This window comes from Dermochelys coriacea, chromosome 11, assembly GCF_009764565.3.
Source record: "Dermochelys coriacea isolate rDerCor1 chromosome 11, rDerCor1.pri.v4, whole genome shotgun sequence".
NCBI lineage: Eukaryota > Metazoa > Chordata > Testudines > Dermochelyidae > Dermochelys > Dermochelys coriacea.
In genome coordinates, this window is record NC_050078.2 from 22,081,194 (window position 1) to 22,098,437 (window position 17,244).

Genomic DNA, 17,244 nt, shown 5'->3' on the forward strand with positions numbered 1-17,244 from the left:
TTGATATTTTTTGTATGTGATTACAAGTTTAGTTGACAAAGATAATAATGCCAACATAATACTGAGAAATCTGTAAGGCATTGGATTTGGTACCACACACAACATTTTGATTAAAACCTGGAATGGTATAAAATGAACATGGCACACATTAAATAGATTAAAAACTGGCTGATAGGTCTCAGAAACTGTAAATAGGGACTCATCGTGTAGGTCTGAACATTGAAGCTAGAGAAATACAGATAGGAAATAAGGTGTAAATTTTTAATGGTGAGTGTAATTAACCACTGGAACAATTTACCAAGAGTCATAGTGGATTCTCAATCACTGACTATTTTTAAATCAAGACGGGATTTTTTTTAAAGATACGCTCAAGGAAGTATTTTGGGGGAAGTACTATGGCCTGTGCTACACAGGAGATGAGACTGGATGATCATAATGGTTCTTTCAGGCTACAGAATCTATGTGTCTAGCTGGTGAAGCTGGCTAAATCAATTAGCAAGCTCCATAATCCAGTGGCTGGACTTAGTGTGTGTCCCTGCACATTGTAACAGCGTCTCAAGCACTGACCTACGCAGTCCATGAAAAGCTGTTTTACCAGGTGAGCTCAACAGAAGGCTCCTGCTGGCAGAGCCAGAAGGAGCTGTGTTAAATTTGTCTCTACTGGAAGTCTCTGTAGCCTGGTGGCTCAATCACACCACAGTTCACTGCTACATGGGAAAACTGGATTGAAAAAAACCACACCTTTGTATCATGGCTTCTAAAGCTAAGAAAAATATGTGAGGCCATGCCATGTTCTCCTACAGTAGAGTGCCAACTGCACTGTTTTCATTGGAGCTTATGCCAGGCACCCCACAGGATCTACTTACAGCAGCCTTGCAGGAGCGAAGGGGGAAAAAAACATTGAAAAATATTTTTAACACAACACAATATGATTCAGTGAAAGCGGAAGCCTGTGGACAAAACAGCAGCATTTTTCTTTTACCTTTCTGTCAGTTCCATTCAAAAATATTCTTTCAATGTGATCATAATAGGCATCACACCAGTACAATACATTTGTATGATAGTCCAGAGTTAAACCATTTGGCCACAGCATCTTTGATGTCACAAAAATCTGCCGGCTGTAGCCATCCATCCATGCCTTCTCGATTCTTCCCACACTGTCATCTATTTCATCTTCCTCCCAGTCCGTCCAATACATCCAGCTATGAAATTATAAATAAAAGCATTCAGATATCATTTGAACTATCTGATTTATATTTTAGAAGGCCTTCAACAAAAAGTTTGTAACTTCATACGATTGTAGTTTGCTTTAGGCTTTTGCATGAATGACACCTGCTGATTTCTTCAAATGAATAGCAGCATTTGCAGCAAAGAAAAAAAAATCCCTCTGGTTCAGTGTCATTAAACTACTATTCTATACACAGAGAATATGATCAATTATGTGATTAAAAAGTGAGATGACTGATATGAGAAGTCAGAGTACCGTTAATGAGCTGCTAGAGACTTTATTTAATCACAGCAATTATGATTTTTTTAAGACCAGGAATTGGATTGACTTTGTTCCAAAGGGCACAATTGTATTGGTATCATTTGGCCAAGTCTATTTTGTCTTCTTGATGCAAAGTATCTGCTTTTCTCTATTGCTGCTTACCACTATTGAAAACTCCACATAGGATGAGTTAACTGAACACAAACAAGTTTAATAACTAGAGGTTAAGTGACCTTGAAACTTTGAATGCTACTTCTATCACATATTAAAAGCTGATGACTTAAAACAATATTGTGATTGGTTTATACCTTATACAGATTTTTAGAAAGAAAAAAAACGTAGGCTGTTTTTATCTAGTTGTATTCAAAGACTCTAAGTTTCCATCATTCATATACTGGCTGCTGAATGTATCTGTTCTTAAGGTTTTGTTGCACCGGTTATATTTGCCATTTTCATTTATGATATTTGTAGGCCATATTTATTTTTCACTTGAATTTACCACTTTCCTGGAATACAAGGGACTTGTGTACATTTCTTTAGTCAGCTAATATACTTTTCCAATAGCAGCAGCACAAAGTATGTGCCTTAGTGCTCCCCTACTACACATAACTACTTTAACCAAATATGTTTGTATTTTTATAAAATAGAAGATTATTTTCAAACAGTATTTTAGGGTTTTCATTTATATATGTTTTGCTGCAATTAAATGATCAGAGACTTCTTATTGATTGACTCTACAAATTAGATGCTGTTTGAATGTAAACATCTTCAGTAGTACAATATGGACTTGATCTGGCCAGGTGCTTATCACCCTGGCCCCAATTCAGAAATGCACTTACTCACATGCTTAACTTTAAACACATGAGTAGTTTTGACTTCAGTGGGACCTCAAGTGAAGCATGTGCTTAAATGCTTTTCTATGCAGGGATCACGGTGCTCATCACTTTGCAGTACTGGGCCTTATAACTGCAGTTTACTCCTGGGACACAAATTTGGCAAAATGAAAAAAAAAAAAGTGAAAAATTTGCAACACCATTTCTTCTGGGGGAAAAAGATGGACTATGTACAGTTCTTGAGAGCTTTGAAGATCCTTTAACCTGAGACTGGTCGAACAAAAATAAGTAAGTATGGAACTATTTATGTTTTATAAAGTGGCTACAGTTAAAAAAATGAACATTTGCCAAAATATATCATGCAGGTATTATAGGATGAGGCTGACTATTAAGGTTGCTTGACACTTTGCATTGTAAGACCCTGTTTGCAGTTGTTTAACACATTGTCAAACAGTTTGGACTGAAATTTTCCATCCTGAATGTCTGCCTCATGCTGAATATTTTGGGAAAATTTCTGCCATGAGTTCAGCCATTTCTCAGAACAAGGTTAGGGGGAAATATATTTTGTCCATGTTAAAAATGTCTGTCAACCTTTTCTTTGAAAAGCCCTACTACTCCCATGCTTTGGAGTAGAATCTTGAAATTTGACATGGTGTAACCTGTATGTCCGGGACATGCCTTTTGTTGTCCCTGTGAAAATCCACCCAAATTTGACCAAATTAGAAGCCTTTAAAATTGAAGTTCACACATGTTCTGAAGAGAACAGCTAAATTGCCCGAAGTTTCTGTCTGCACTGAGTATGTTCTAGCCCAGGGCTGAGCAAGACTTCCCTAAGACTGCAACTCTGAACTGCTGTGGGTAATGCAGAGTCTGTACATCTAAAGTGAGAGCAAGGAGGCTGTTTCTCCTATGTTCTCTATGCCACTCACCCACAATTGGGTGCAGGCAGACTGGAGGAGGAGGCTGCCTGAGTTGAAGATAGAAGAGACAAAAGCTGGACCTGCAGAGATGATAGAGGGTAAGATCAAATGAAAAATCAGAGGACATCTGAGACTGAGGGAGAAGGAAAAGTAGTGAGGGATATGGATCTGAAGAGGAACTGAGGTGAGGAGAGAGAATTGAGATTGGCTGAGCAAAGAGATTGGGACAAGGAGCTGGGAGGAGACACACTGAGTTTGGAGGGAGGGAGTTTAGGAGTGTGAGCTTGTGGGGATAAAGAATGTAGGTGAAGCAGTGAGAGTGATTGCAGGCCAGGGTTGGGAGACAGAATGGATGAGGAGTCGGGAGGGGCAGAACTGGGAATGGCTGAGCAAGGAAACTGGAACTGGGAGCAGGACAAATGACTGGGACTGGAAGAGGGAGACTCCCTTTGGAGAGGTGAGACTAAGACTTGCTGGGAAAAGGGACTGGGATTGGGATGAGAGGTTTGAGGAGTGGATAGTGGAACTAGCTAGGTGAAGATAATGGGATTGGGATGAAGAGCCAGAGGGGGGAAAAGACTGATTTGGGAAAGGGACAGGTTGGAAGGGGAAGAAGGGGATCATACTTGCAGGAAATGTGCAGAAGTGTCTACTCTCAACCCTCCAATTCCTGGGGTGGAACCCAAGATTCCTGAGTCTAAACATTCTTCAGCTGTCAGCAAATGTCTGTGACACCCACTGGCAAATTTTCCCATCCCTCTGTAGTACTGGTCCACATAGAGGATGACAGCCTACTAGTGCTATCAGTTACTCCATTAACTCAAGTAGAAGAAGTCTGAATGGTGACTCTAAAGGTACAACCTTGTTGGTGAACCATGTAGGTGGCAAAAAACATGATTGAAAAATCAGAAATTCTATTTGCCTTTTTTAAGAACTTGGGATGTTATACACACATGGACACACACTCACAAAAGAAAGAAAAAATGTTAAAAGAACGTTATTAAGTCAAGCACTGAAGTTATGAGATGCTAGACTTAAGGTTGCCTGTCAAAATTAATTTGGCACCTTGTGCATTTGTAGTCTCTAATTATATAATCAAATACTACAGTGCACAGGATGGACCTACTCTGGAGATGTTTTCAGATTTCAGTAGCAAAGGAGGTTGTTGACCGCTCCTTCATTTGCTGAAGAAGTTGGAAGGTGTGCAGTGAATGAAGCAAGGTATTGGAGGAAGAGAAAGGATGATCTCTTGGTTAAGGCAGTTGAATACTGACCAGAAGAACTGGATTCTATTCCTCCCTCATTAACAGAGTTCCTATGTGAGGGTAGGAGAGTCACTTAAAGAAAACTTTTTGTGTGTGTCCCTAATTTTTTGGGTGTCCGACTTGAGACCCTGGCATCCTATTTAAAAATGTGCTGACCACTCATAGCTGCAACTGAAGTCAATGTGCTTGAACATACAAAATGTTCCATTATGCTAAGTATTCTGAAAAATCAGGTTCTAGGTGTCTCAAACTGGGCACTCAAAATTAGTGGATGCTTTTGACCTTAATCTCTCTGTGCATCAGTTTCCAATCTGTAAAATGGGGATAATGCTATCCTCTCTTCGCACGGGTGTATAGTGAAAATAAATTGATTAATGTTTGTGAAGCACTCAAATACAATAGTGATGAGTGCCACAGAAAAGTCCATGAGGAAATTAATAACTGTTTTCATAGCAGGGTTTGTATAATGTGAAGTAAGGTATGGGGCCACATAATGAACAAATGAGAATTGAACTGCTGCTCAATAATTGAGCACTGTTCGCTGAATGAGGCAGGGGTCTTAGGGAAGAAATAGTATATAATTATGAACTTAAAGATGGTATCATAATGCATACGCACAAGGGGGTTGCACAGGCACCCTCAATTCTGGCATTTCCTAACTTTTGAGTGCTTGACTCTGCAACCTTAATTATGTTCTTTTAACATAATTTTATTTGTATATAATCACAGGGAACATTATGGTATCCACAGTATCGCTGTTTGGTAGCCATTGGCAAATGTTAACTTTTTAATAAGAACTATTGAATACAAGTAAGAGAATTAATATACTGGTCATGCTTTAGATTTACACAAAGCACATACCAGAAGTACTAAGACAGGAATCTCACAAATAGGGGTATTCTAGGAACTATGTCATGGTATTTGGATCTTAAAATCAGCAGAATTCCATTCTGACTATATTAGTAAAAATATTAATTACATGTTTAAGAATATTAATTGTTTAAGACTCAGTTAGGCTTTGTGCAGCTGATACTGATCTCACAGCAGTTTTATGTCATTTAAATTCCACGAACTACAGTGGAGTTGCTTCTGATTTATGGTGGTGGGAGATCAGAATCAAGTCTATGATTCTTACCTGTATTTTAAAGAGTAAAGCTCAAGAATTTTAGCTCTTAAATCACTACATTTCCAGCAGGGTTATGAAATGTTTCACTAACAATACTTCTGTTATCAAACCTATTTAGCATATTCTTAGATTACATCAAATGTATGAAATGATGCTCTGGTCTGCTGGGCAACCGCTTTATTCAACCCAGCCACATGGAATAAATATCACTGATCTATTTTATTTTACATCACAAATTGTTAAGAAATTAAATGAAAAATGTGCCAGGGTTTACATAGGATAATTTGAATTGCTTTGAAAAATGACAGAAGTAAACATCTGTTTTCTTCAATCTTTTCTATCTCTTCCAGCTCACAATAGAAAAGGAAGGTTTTTATTGCTTTAATTTAATGGTAAGGACAAAACCAAATTCAATGCCCTGGGCTTATACACTGCATTATAAATCTGACTGGAACCATATTCAGTTTCACTACAGAATCAGTGAAATCTGAAGCTCTCTAGGACTGAAGCAAACAACTAGGTCAATATACTACTTACTCTACTGAAAGGCCCAATCAATCAATATAGTTTGCAAACATTTCTATGACTGGTTAAAAGGCAATCGCTTTTTTTTTCTTTTAACTTTATGCTTCGGCTTTTTGTAGCTATCTCCCATCAGATGACAAAACATGCCCAAAGTGAATGACATTTGTATTAATGTGTTTTAACTGAACACCAAAATATAGTTATTGTTTTGCAATGCTTTTGCAATGCTTATCTTGTAGTCTAATATTCGGAAGCCATAATAAAATGCCATAATAAACCTTCTCCCTCAGGACAACTTTTATAAAGGAGTATAACCAGGAAAGTGTGTTTTATTTTATTAGAAAAGAGCACTGTACGTTATCCCTTCTCAGACGATGCATCTTCATGCAATACCTTCCTTTGCTACATATTTAACTGATAGAAATCAGTGAGCTGGAAAATTTGACAAAATAATTTCAGGTACTGGGATGATATGGGGTCTAATTTACATCACTACTATACGAGTTAAACTAATTATAGCCTTCCTATAATAGTTTGCCTTCTTCCAAAGACAAACTCGGAAATGAAAAACTGAAAATGTAAATAAATCCAAGTGTTAGGAATATAGCAATCAGCTCAGCCAAACTAGAATTATCTAGATGACTCATTCCAGTGATACTTTATAGAACAATCTTGCCAACTGGGTCATGGATACACTGAATTCCTGTTGCATCAACATAAGGTCATTTTTGTCATTTTGCCCATTTTGTATAATTTTGCCAGCAATTAAAATGATCTGTCTCGTGGATTTATTAAGACAGTGTATCCAAGTACTTTTTTATAATGTACAATAAGATAAACTTGAGATTTGTGGAAGGGGAGAGGAAAGGTTGTGTTAAAATACAAATTTGGTTGATATATGGCAATTTCTTTTTCAGATGTACTGCATCCGCATGACACATCCAAATATCTACAGATGTTTTTTATTGAAGCCATTATAACTGTGCTTGTTTGTTTTTGTCATTGTTGTTTATCCCTAGTAACCAGTATGTCCCTTAGAATATAGGGTAGCACTAAGATGACATTTATTACAAGTGTTCTCTACTTTGGTAAAAACATCTGAAGTTGTATAGGATTACTCCATTCTAAAAAATAAATAAATAGAAAAAGCTTTAAAATGCATGAAAAAACCCTCTATATCGTCTCCCTCATTGTTAGATTTAAGTAATACTAAATGAGCAAATTATCTTCTTGAGTAAATTTAAAAGGATCTCTTCCTGTTACAGTAAGAGTGGAATAGTGATATATTTGCCCAATTTATATTAATTTTAATATATCCTAATTGTGACAGCTACAATCATGTTCCACATATGATGCTGCTGAGGCCAAGAATTAGTAAGATTCAAAGAGGGATGGTACATTTTACACAAATAAGAACAGTCCCTGCATACAGAGAGTTTTAGAAGACAACCTTATGCTTCAGGGATTAAGCCAATCTCTAACTAATAGGAATTATCCCACATCTGTTTATTGTGGGATTCTTTCAACTTCCTTTGAGGCATCTGGTGCTGGCCACTGTTGGAGACAGGATACTTGACTAGCTGAACCAGGGGTCTGATCCAGTATGGCAATTCTGATATAGTGCTTATGTCCCCATGTAGAACAGTAAATATATAATATACAGTACAAAAACACCTGATTAACATGTATTGCACCCTTTCACGGTAAGTGGCATGCCTTTCAGAAAAGGGGAAGTTATGTTAAATGCCAATTTTCCCTGTTTTCTTCTTTCACTGTGGGCATTCTATGACAGTTAAGTATTATAAAAACTATTACCAAAAGTTATATCCATCACAGATGAAAAAAAGTGTCTCTGTGGATCAGTGTAATCCATTCATCGAATTCAGGGCCAAAGATCCTACATAAACTATTACAAACACACATCATATAGTGTTCCATTTGGATAAAGAGTTAGCTGGAAAAGGTGTAAACATGTAGGTAGCTAGATATTGCCCTATTAGTTGCATGTCTGAGGAGACTTAAGAGCATGCCATTCCTTTCAAAGTCAATTGTTAAGCTCACTGAATTGGATCTAGATCTGTCCTTTTCAGATAGTGGAATATGAATAATATAAGGTTTTGTGGAAAGTGTTTGTTTTTACCCAATCCATGCTTAGTTTTACAAACAAGTGTGGATTAAAATATTTAAGACTGTATTTTGTTCTTGATCCATGTGTGCAATTCCCACAGACAGCAATGGGATTTGTACCTGTCAGATTGAGAGCATGATATGGCCCTGTAGCAGTGTGGTCACCCTCTCCTGCCCTGAAGGGCTTGAAATCAGCCCTGAGAGAGGGCTGAGGCTGCAAGAGGGCTGCTGATTGAGGAAACAGCCACAGCTGCGGCCATGCCCATTCAGGGCCCAGCTGAATTTTATAAGAGGCAGTGGGCCAGGAGGACACAGTCTCTCTCTAGATGTTGAGAGAGAGGGGTCTGATTGCTGGGACCTGAGCAGGGTATGTAAAGTGGAGCAGGGCTGGGGAAAGGTCAGAGGATCTGTAAAAAGAAAAGGAGTACTTGTGACACAGCTCCAGCCTGAAAACCCCCCAGGCTGCGGGCCTTGATGAAGGCCTAGGAAAAGGGTATTGGGGTTGCAGAGGGCATCCCAGGGTAGGCAGAAGCAGCAGGTCCAGACCCTCCTTGCCAATGATGAGTGGCAATTATACTGCAGTCTTCCCTGTGGAGCAGGGGCTAGATAGTGACTGGCAGTAGCCAAAGACTGAGGCAAAGTGGGGATAGAGGGTGCAGGGTTCCCAGAAGGGAGACGCAGATATGTGGGGGTACTGCCGGGGGCAGCACCTCAGCATGAAAGGGGTCTGGGAGGGACTTGGGGCCCAGCGGCAAGCAGGACACCAGCCTGCAGAGGGCGCTTTGGAGGCTGGAAACACTAATTCCCTGGACAAGCAGCAAGAGGTGCTGCAGGGGTAAGATCAGCCCCATCACAGACCCCTGTGCTTTTTGGAAGACAGCAGAATACCAGTGAATCAAATGCTTAATGCATAGGTCTGCTAGCTTCTTTCATATGCATAATTTAGCCCAAATTTCTAAGAGCGGCTGTGTTGGTCAGAGAGGGGAATTTGACACTAAATGTATTCATAGTGGAGACAAATTTAGTAAAATAAAAACTAGTAAAATAAATTAAATGACTTCATACCCATTGACAGGATCAACGACAATTCCTCTCGGATGAGACATATCTCCCTCTAACAAAGTTTTCCGACTTTGAGAGGCTTTCTCCAATCTGGCTACAGTAATTGTTTTCCTATGGCCATCATTTGTCCAGTACAAATTATTTCCAATCCAGTCCACTGCTATGCCTTCAACATTATCAAGATCTGTTAAAAAAAAGTTTGAATTACTGTTATATGTTAGTGTTCTGTTTTCTGATGTTTCTTTTAAGCTAATCATCGATAGATAAAAGGTAGTATAAATAAAGTCTGAAATTATTTTGCTCATTTTGGGCTGGATTAAGTCTTTGCTCCTCAGTAAGGAGTGAAGAGTAGCTGACTTGCCCCAGGAGGGGCCCTGAAAAGGAGACTCGAAATCTTATGCTCAAATAAATTTGTTAGTCTCTAAGGTGCCACAAGTACTCATTTTCTTTTTGCGAATACAGATTAACACGGCTGCTACTCTGAAACGTGACCCATATATATGTCTTGGAAAATGAACTAATACAGTGATACTGAGACTGAAGCTAGGGAGCCGAAAGTGGCTCTTTGCAGCACATGATATTAAAACACTGTGATTGAATTATTAACCAACCTGTTAGTAAACAATCAGGATGCTAGCCAATTGTAGAATAGTTGTCCAGTCATTTTTCTTTAAAAATAATATATATAAAATAGTAAATGAAATAATGATTTCACATTACTGTGGCTCTTTGGGGCAATATTGGTCATTAATTTGGCTCCTGAAACACTGAGATCTGAGTATCAGTGCACTAGTATGTCTCCTCTCACTGCTGAAAACAATTGTCCCTAAGAGTGCATTATGTATAATGTCCAGGACTTTCAGGTTCTACTGGCTTTCAATGGAATTTATAAGTTCCATAATCAGAAATTATCTGGATTGTTGCTTCCTCTTGTGGCCTCTTCGCATGAAGCTTCTGAAAGCACAACATCAAAATAATGAAGAACCCTGGAGTCTAAGGAACTACACACCTTCATTTTTACCTTGTAAATTAAAAATCCCAAATCTTGATATGTTATTTACCTATTTAACAGCAGGTTAAATCACCATTTAATTACATGCATTTAATTAAATTCAGCATTGAGTGATATTGTATTAATATTACTTCAGTAAAGTTGAATTCATTACTTTTAATTGTCAGTTGTATACATCATATATTAACAGATATTCTAGTAAAACATTTTTTCTAATTTAGCATGACCCAGTTATAAAAATCCTACTTATCCATTATCCTGAGCGAGAAACATATCATCCTTTTATTTTCCATTATGATACCCAGTTTTTGTGAAGAGACACTCAGTAGTTCTGTACCCATTTCTGTGATGATTCTGCCAGGCTGCAGCATACCATAACATAACATCCCAAAACAATTCACAAACTATATACTGCCAATACCACTCGTATTTCAGCAACCTTTCTGTGGGAACAGAAATATTGAGGATAGCAGCCAGTAGGCATGCAGAATGTACAACAGTGTGGCATGGGAAATTTTGTACAACAACATATTTCTGCAAAATATATAATGTGTTTTAAAGATACTATGATGGCATGAATAAACCCACACTGAAGAGTTAAGACTGTGGGACAACTCTGGGATCAGGAAGCCCTGACAGGCCTCCTGGGCATGCTTCAGTTGAAGGAGGGACTTAAAAGAGAGTCTCTTCAGCACAGCAGGGGGCAGGTGGCAAGAGGCAGACCTGCACTCGCTTCTACAGAGGTATTATGCCAGGAAGGCATTCCCAGGAGCAGATCTGCTGCACAGAGTTGAGATACCCTAACCTACTGAAACCCATGGACCAGGCTGCCAGGGACAAGTGCCAGCCATGACATGGGAGGGGAAAAGCAGTCGGAAGAGGCTCTTGGAGAGCATTAGCCAGACCACACAATTCCTGCATTAAAGAGCTCAAAGGGGCCCCTTGCATTGTAACATGATGGAGTTGGAAGGCCCAGGTTTTCCCTACTTCATAACTGTGAGGCAGGGCTGCTGCCACAGACTGCAACCACTAGGAAGTGCTGTTGCCATACCCTAACTGCCAGGCAGTGCTGTCACCACAAACTGTAATTTAAAAAAAAAAATTGGGGGGGGAAATGTACAGTTTAATTTCTTCCACCCAACTTGAGCACATTACACATTATTAGGTAGGGAGGTTTGCCTCTGCACGGAGATCCACGCAAAGCTTCCATTTTTTAAATTTTCCTTGGAAAATCACATAGTAAACTGCATGGAATTTCAATTTATCTACCTTGAATATAAAAAGCTGTGCAAATTTTGAATATGTTTCAACCTGTTCTTCCAGAAGGAGAAAAGGCCATATCCTTGGCCTTGTTTCATCTGTTTTGCACTATTCCACTGGTGCAGAGCAGCTGTAATATGGCACAACCAACCCTTTGAAGATTCTTCCTACGTAGAGCAGCATCAATCCATAACAGCTCTTATGCCACCCTCTCCTGGCTCCTCTTTAAGAAATATGGTCGGGGCACTCAACCAATTTAAATTATAGCAGCCTTGATGCTGTTCTAATGTATGTCATGGACCACTCAGCAGTCAGATGGCCCCAGGGTTCAGAGAACATAAGATGGCTTAAAGCCACCCACCTCCACCTCTTATGCCAAGTACATCAACGACCTTAAATATTGTTTCAGTACAGGTTTGTATGCAAGAGGAATGCAGGAGAAGGCCCTAACAGGCCAATTTCATTATTTAATCAATTTTCTTTATTAACTTTTTCATAAAGGAAAAAGTGGGCCTTTTACTTCAATTCATTTACTTCAATTCAACAGATATGAATTCTGATACATTATGGCTGTATCCATAGTGCCATCATCATTTTTCACTGTATGCTGTGATAAAAATGTAATTTTGGTATCTACATACTGGGCAATATTTTTATATTGAAGTTTTTAAAATGAGTTCTTCACACTATCTCAGGGTACAAATTTAACAAACAAAGGTAAACAAACATTGAATATATTTAATGTGTTGACAAATATCAATTGCGATAGGGTACACAAATCCCACATGGGCTGGAAAGCGTTAAACTGCAGCACGCACAACCAGCCCTGCTTCTAGACTTTTAGTGGGCATCAGGCCTGTAGGAAGGGACTGAAAAAGGGAAGAGCTCACTCAGTTGTAGCTGGCTAGGAAGGAGAGCATCCTAACTGTTTTCGCTCATCTGGAGTCAGAAATGGAGTAGGATTGTGGTTGTTTTCTGACTATGCCAAAAGAATGACAAGAGACACTAGATACAGGTTTAATCAGGTCCCAACTTTCATAGAATCATAGAATATCAGGGTTGGAAGGGACCTCCGGAGTTCATGTAGTCCAACTCCCTGCTCAAAGCAGGACCAATCCCCAACTAAATCATCTGAGCCAGGGCTTTGTCAAACCTGACCTTGAAAACCTCTAAGGAAGGAGATTCCACTACCTCCCTAGGTAACCCATTCCAGTGCTTCACCACTCTCCTAGCAAAAAAGCTTTTCCTTACATCCAACCTAAACCTCCCCCACTGCAACTTGAGACCATTACTCCTTGTTCTGTCATCTGGTACCACTGAGAACAGTCTAGATCCATCCTCTTTGGAACCCCCTCTTCAGGTAGTTGAAAGCAGCTATCAAATCCGTCCTCATTCTTGTCTTCTGCAGACTAAACAATCCCAGTTCCCTCAGCCTCTCCTCATAAGTCATGTGCTCCATTCCCTAATAATTTTTGTTGCCCTCCGCTGGACTCTCTCCAATTTTTCCACATCCTTCTTGTAGTGTTGGGCCCAAAACTGGATACAGTACTCCAGATGAGGCCTCACCAATGCCGAATAGAGGGGAATGATCACATCCCTCGATCTGCTTGCAATGCCCCTACTATACAGCCCAAAATGCCATTGGCCTTCTTGGCAATAAGGGCACACTGTTGACTTATATCCAGCTTCTTGTCCACTGTAACCCCTAGGTCCTTTTCTGCAGAACTGCTGCCTAGCCATTGGGTCCCTATTCTGTAGCAATGCATGGGCTTCTTTGGTCCTAAGTGCAGGACTCTACACTTGTTCTTCTTGAACCTCATCAGATTTATTTTGGCCCAATCCTATAATTTGTATAAGTCCCTCTGTATCCTATCCCTACTCTCCAGCGTATCTACCACTCCTCCCAGTTTAGTGCCATCTGCAAACTTGCTGAGGGTGCAGTCCATGCCATCCTCCAGATCATTAATGAAGATATTGAACAAAACCGGCCCCAGGACTGACCCTTGGGGCACTCTGCCTGATATCGGCTGCCAACTAGACATGGAGCCATTGATCACTACCCATTGAGCCCGATGATCTAGCCAGCTTTCTGTCCACTGAATAGTCCATTCATCCAGCTCATACTTCAACTTGCTGGCAAGAATACTGTGGGAGACTGTATCAAAAGCTTACGAAACCTTGACTGTATGCTAAAGTCAAGGAATAACACATCCATTGCTTTCTCCTCATCCACAGAGCCAGTTATCTCATCACAGAAGACAGGTTAGGTTAGTCAGGCATGACTTTCCCTTCGTGAATCCATGCTGACTCTTCTGATTACTTTCCTCTCCTCTAAGTGCTTCAGAATTGATTCCTTGAGGACCTTCTCCATGATTTTTCCAGGGACTGAGGTGAGGCTGACTGGTCTGTAGTTCCCCAGATCCTCCTTCTTCCCTTTTTTAAAGATGGGCACTACATTAGCCTTTTTCCAGTCTTCTGGGACCTCCCCCGATTGGCATGAGCTTTCAAAGATAATGGCGAATGGCTCTGCAATCATATCTGCCAACTCCTTTAGTACCCTTGGATGCAGTGCATCCGGTCCCATGGTCTTGTGCTCATCCAGTAGTCTCAAACCACTTCTTTCTCCACAGAGAGCTGGTCACCTCCTCCCCATGCTGTGCTGCCAGTGCAGCAGTCTGGGGGATGACTTTGTTGATGAAGATGGAGGCAAAAAAAGCATTGAGTACATCCTGTTTCCACATCCTCTGTCACTAGGTTGCTTCCCTCATTCAGTAAGGGGCCCACACTTTCCTTGGCTTTCTTTTTGTTGCTAACATACCTGAAGAAACCCTTCTTGTTACTCTTAACATCTCTTGCTAACTGCAACTCCAAGTGTGATTTGGCCTTCCTGATTTCACTCCTGCATGCCTGAGCAATATTTTTCTACTCCTCCCTGGTCATTTGTCCAGTCTTCCACTTCTTGTAAGCTTCTTTTTTGTGTTTAAGATCAGCAAGGACTTCACTGTTAAACCAAGCTGATCACCTGCCATATTTACTATTCTTTCTACACATAGGGATGGTTTGTTCCTGCAACCTCAATAAAGATTCTTTAAAATACAGCCAGCTCTCCTGGACTCCTTTCCCTCTCATGTTAGTGTCCCAGGGGATCCTGCCCATCAGTTCCCTGATGGGAATAAGTTTATTAGAGGAAGTTATTACATTATTATTTTATTACATCTATTATTAGATGTATGTCTGGGACTAACCCAGCAGATAAAAATGTGCAGTGTAGGTGCAAAATTTATGTCCCTCCAGCAGATTCATTGCCGGGACCCTTCAATTCCAGCCAATTTTTTTGAGGGGGGGTGGAGTTCCACCAGCTCCCCCCTTTTCATCCAGGTCCCTCCAGCAATTCCCTGGCTGGGACCTTACTGATCACCCCATCTCATAGGAGGGGTTAAGGTGGACTATAATGATGGGGGGGTTGGCTCCCTGCTGTGCCAATCAGAGGAGTCCCCAAATTACCCTGCCTTGCTCAATTAACAAGCACCTCTCCTTAATTCCTTTTCCAAACCATTTATCTGTTCTTTTGTGCCTTAATTTATGGAGTATCTGCACTGAACATCCGCTATAAACTTAAAGAGTTGCAACATATGGCCTACTATGCATGAACAGAGCCCACCTGAACCTGCTGCAAGGAAGGCGAAAAAACCCAAGTTTCAGAGTAGCAGCCGTGTTAGTCTGTATTTGCAAAAAGAAAAGGAGTACTTGTGGCACCTTAGAGACTAACAAATTTATTAGAGCATAAGCTTTCGTGAGCTACAGCTCACTTCATCGGATGCATTCATCGGAAAAAACCCAACTGCACCTGGCCAATATGGTGGTAAGGGAAAAATTCTCTCCCGTGTTAGTTATGCTATTTGGACTAGTTTGAACCAGATTATTATTTTTTGCACATGATGTGAACTTCCCTTTCTAATCTAGAACAATATGCTTAGAAAGACTGTCTTGGAATTGACAACCAGTATATGATTGACACACACTGAAACATATGTGCCACTGAGGAATTTTATCACAAACTATATGTAGGAACCCATCCATATACTGTGATAGATATGAGGTAAATACTAATCATATCTGACAAAAGCACTGATACAGACACCCTGCCTACAACCTGAACTACATATGAAAACCAGCCACACTAAAAAGAACAGAATATAACTTGAATTGTGCTGCTATAAACAGCATGTAGAAGTAAAGTTATTTTCGTATTAACCACTCCTATAGCTTTTTCTGAAACATCTGACTCTGGACACTGATTCTGTACATCTGATTCAGCCAGATAGGATATTAATAATTATTTATTTGTATTGTCCGTGGTCTAAAGAGATGAAAGTGAAGTTTTCTACATACACAGTAACTATATTTTATTGTGTTGCATTTATTTCTCCAGCTAACGTACTTCACGAGATAAGAGAGGGATCCCCACACTCCAATAAGGAAGCAGCATCAAACAACCCCTCAGTAAAGAGTGCCATGTATTAAATAATCTCTAGATTGACTGAATTTATGACATTTAAGCGTCTGTTTTGGAGTCTGACTACGAGCTAGAAAAGGTTAAGGAACTTGCAGGCTAAATGCCTCAAATTCTACCTTTAAAGACATATTAGAGAAGAATGTCAATGGTAATTAGGGCTGTTCCTTAAAATATCTGACAAAGCCATGTCAGATAGACTAGAGATTTGAAATGCAAACCTATGTTGTTAGGGAATTAGAGGTAAATACTAATTGTATTTGTTTACTTATATCTTGTTAGATGTTAACCATGTAACCAGACAGTTCCTGTCTATTACTACATTCTGTTGATTCAGAGATCAAAAGGAAATAGTAAGAATTAGATGGAACTTGGGTGTAATAAAATCATTGTATTTATTTCTCTTTGAAGTTTGTCGTAAACTGTCTATGAATTCCTTAATGGAGAATTACCTTATGATGATGAATGTAACTAATTACCTGATTACATAGGAAATAGGAGGTTTTACTTCATTTTACTTCACTATTCTTCACCCAAGGAATACCTGCTGTCAAGTGTCTATTGTTGAGGGAAAAGCTAATATGTGCAGAGCTGGCACCTTTTGGCGCCAGCCACTGTCTGTGCAGCACAGACCGCAGCACATTTGGGGAATCGTTTTGGGCCTTGAAACTGTTCAGCACAGACCGCAGCACATTTGGGGAATCGTTTCGGGCCTTGAAACTGTTGTCCTTCCTGTCTTTTTGGTATGCGAGGCACGTTGTGTAACTGCATGTTCCGTTTTAATGATAAAGTTCTTGACATTCTCAGAACACGAGAAAGCACTCACCAGAGAGTGGTTGAGGATGGGGTGAGGATGGAATTCATTGGTTAAGGGTGCCGATGCACGAGGGCAGCACGCGATGTCAGATGGTATATAAGCTTTGCATAAACTGTATACGGGGTCCCCTTCTGACTAGCGGGGGGGGCACCATGCTTGAGCATAATACATTAAACACAGACTGGAAACTCTGCAGATCTGGACCTGGTTTTTGGTGCCTCAGCCTAAAACTTGAACCGTGCGTGACCGATCAGGTATAATTCGCAACAGTTTTGGCACCCCAGATGGGACCTTA

The 17,244-nt window shown here is 40.0% G+C and overlaps 1 protein-coding gene across 1 annotated transcript in view; it reads right to left on the reverse strand.

Moving 5' to 3' along the window:
- Positions 1-17,244, reverse strand: part of LRP1B (LDL receptor related protein 1B) — a 1,336,604-nt gene that overhangs the window by 599,508 nt on the left and 719,852 nt on the right. The window contains exons 12-13 of the mRNA XM_043505072.1: positions 9,351-9,531; positions 983-1,202 (exon numbers count right to left, since the gene is read on the reverse strand). Coding sequence (XP_043361007.1) covers positions 983-1,202; positions 9,351-9,531 — 401 coding nt within the window. The remainder of the gene's footprint in view (positions 1-982; positions 1,203-9,350; positions 9,532-17,244) is intronic.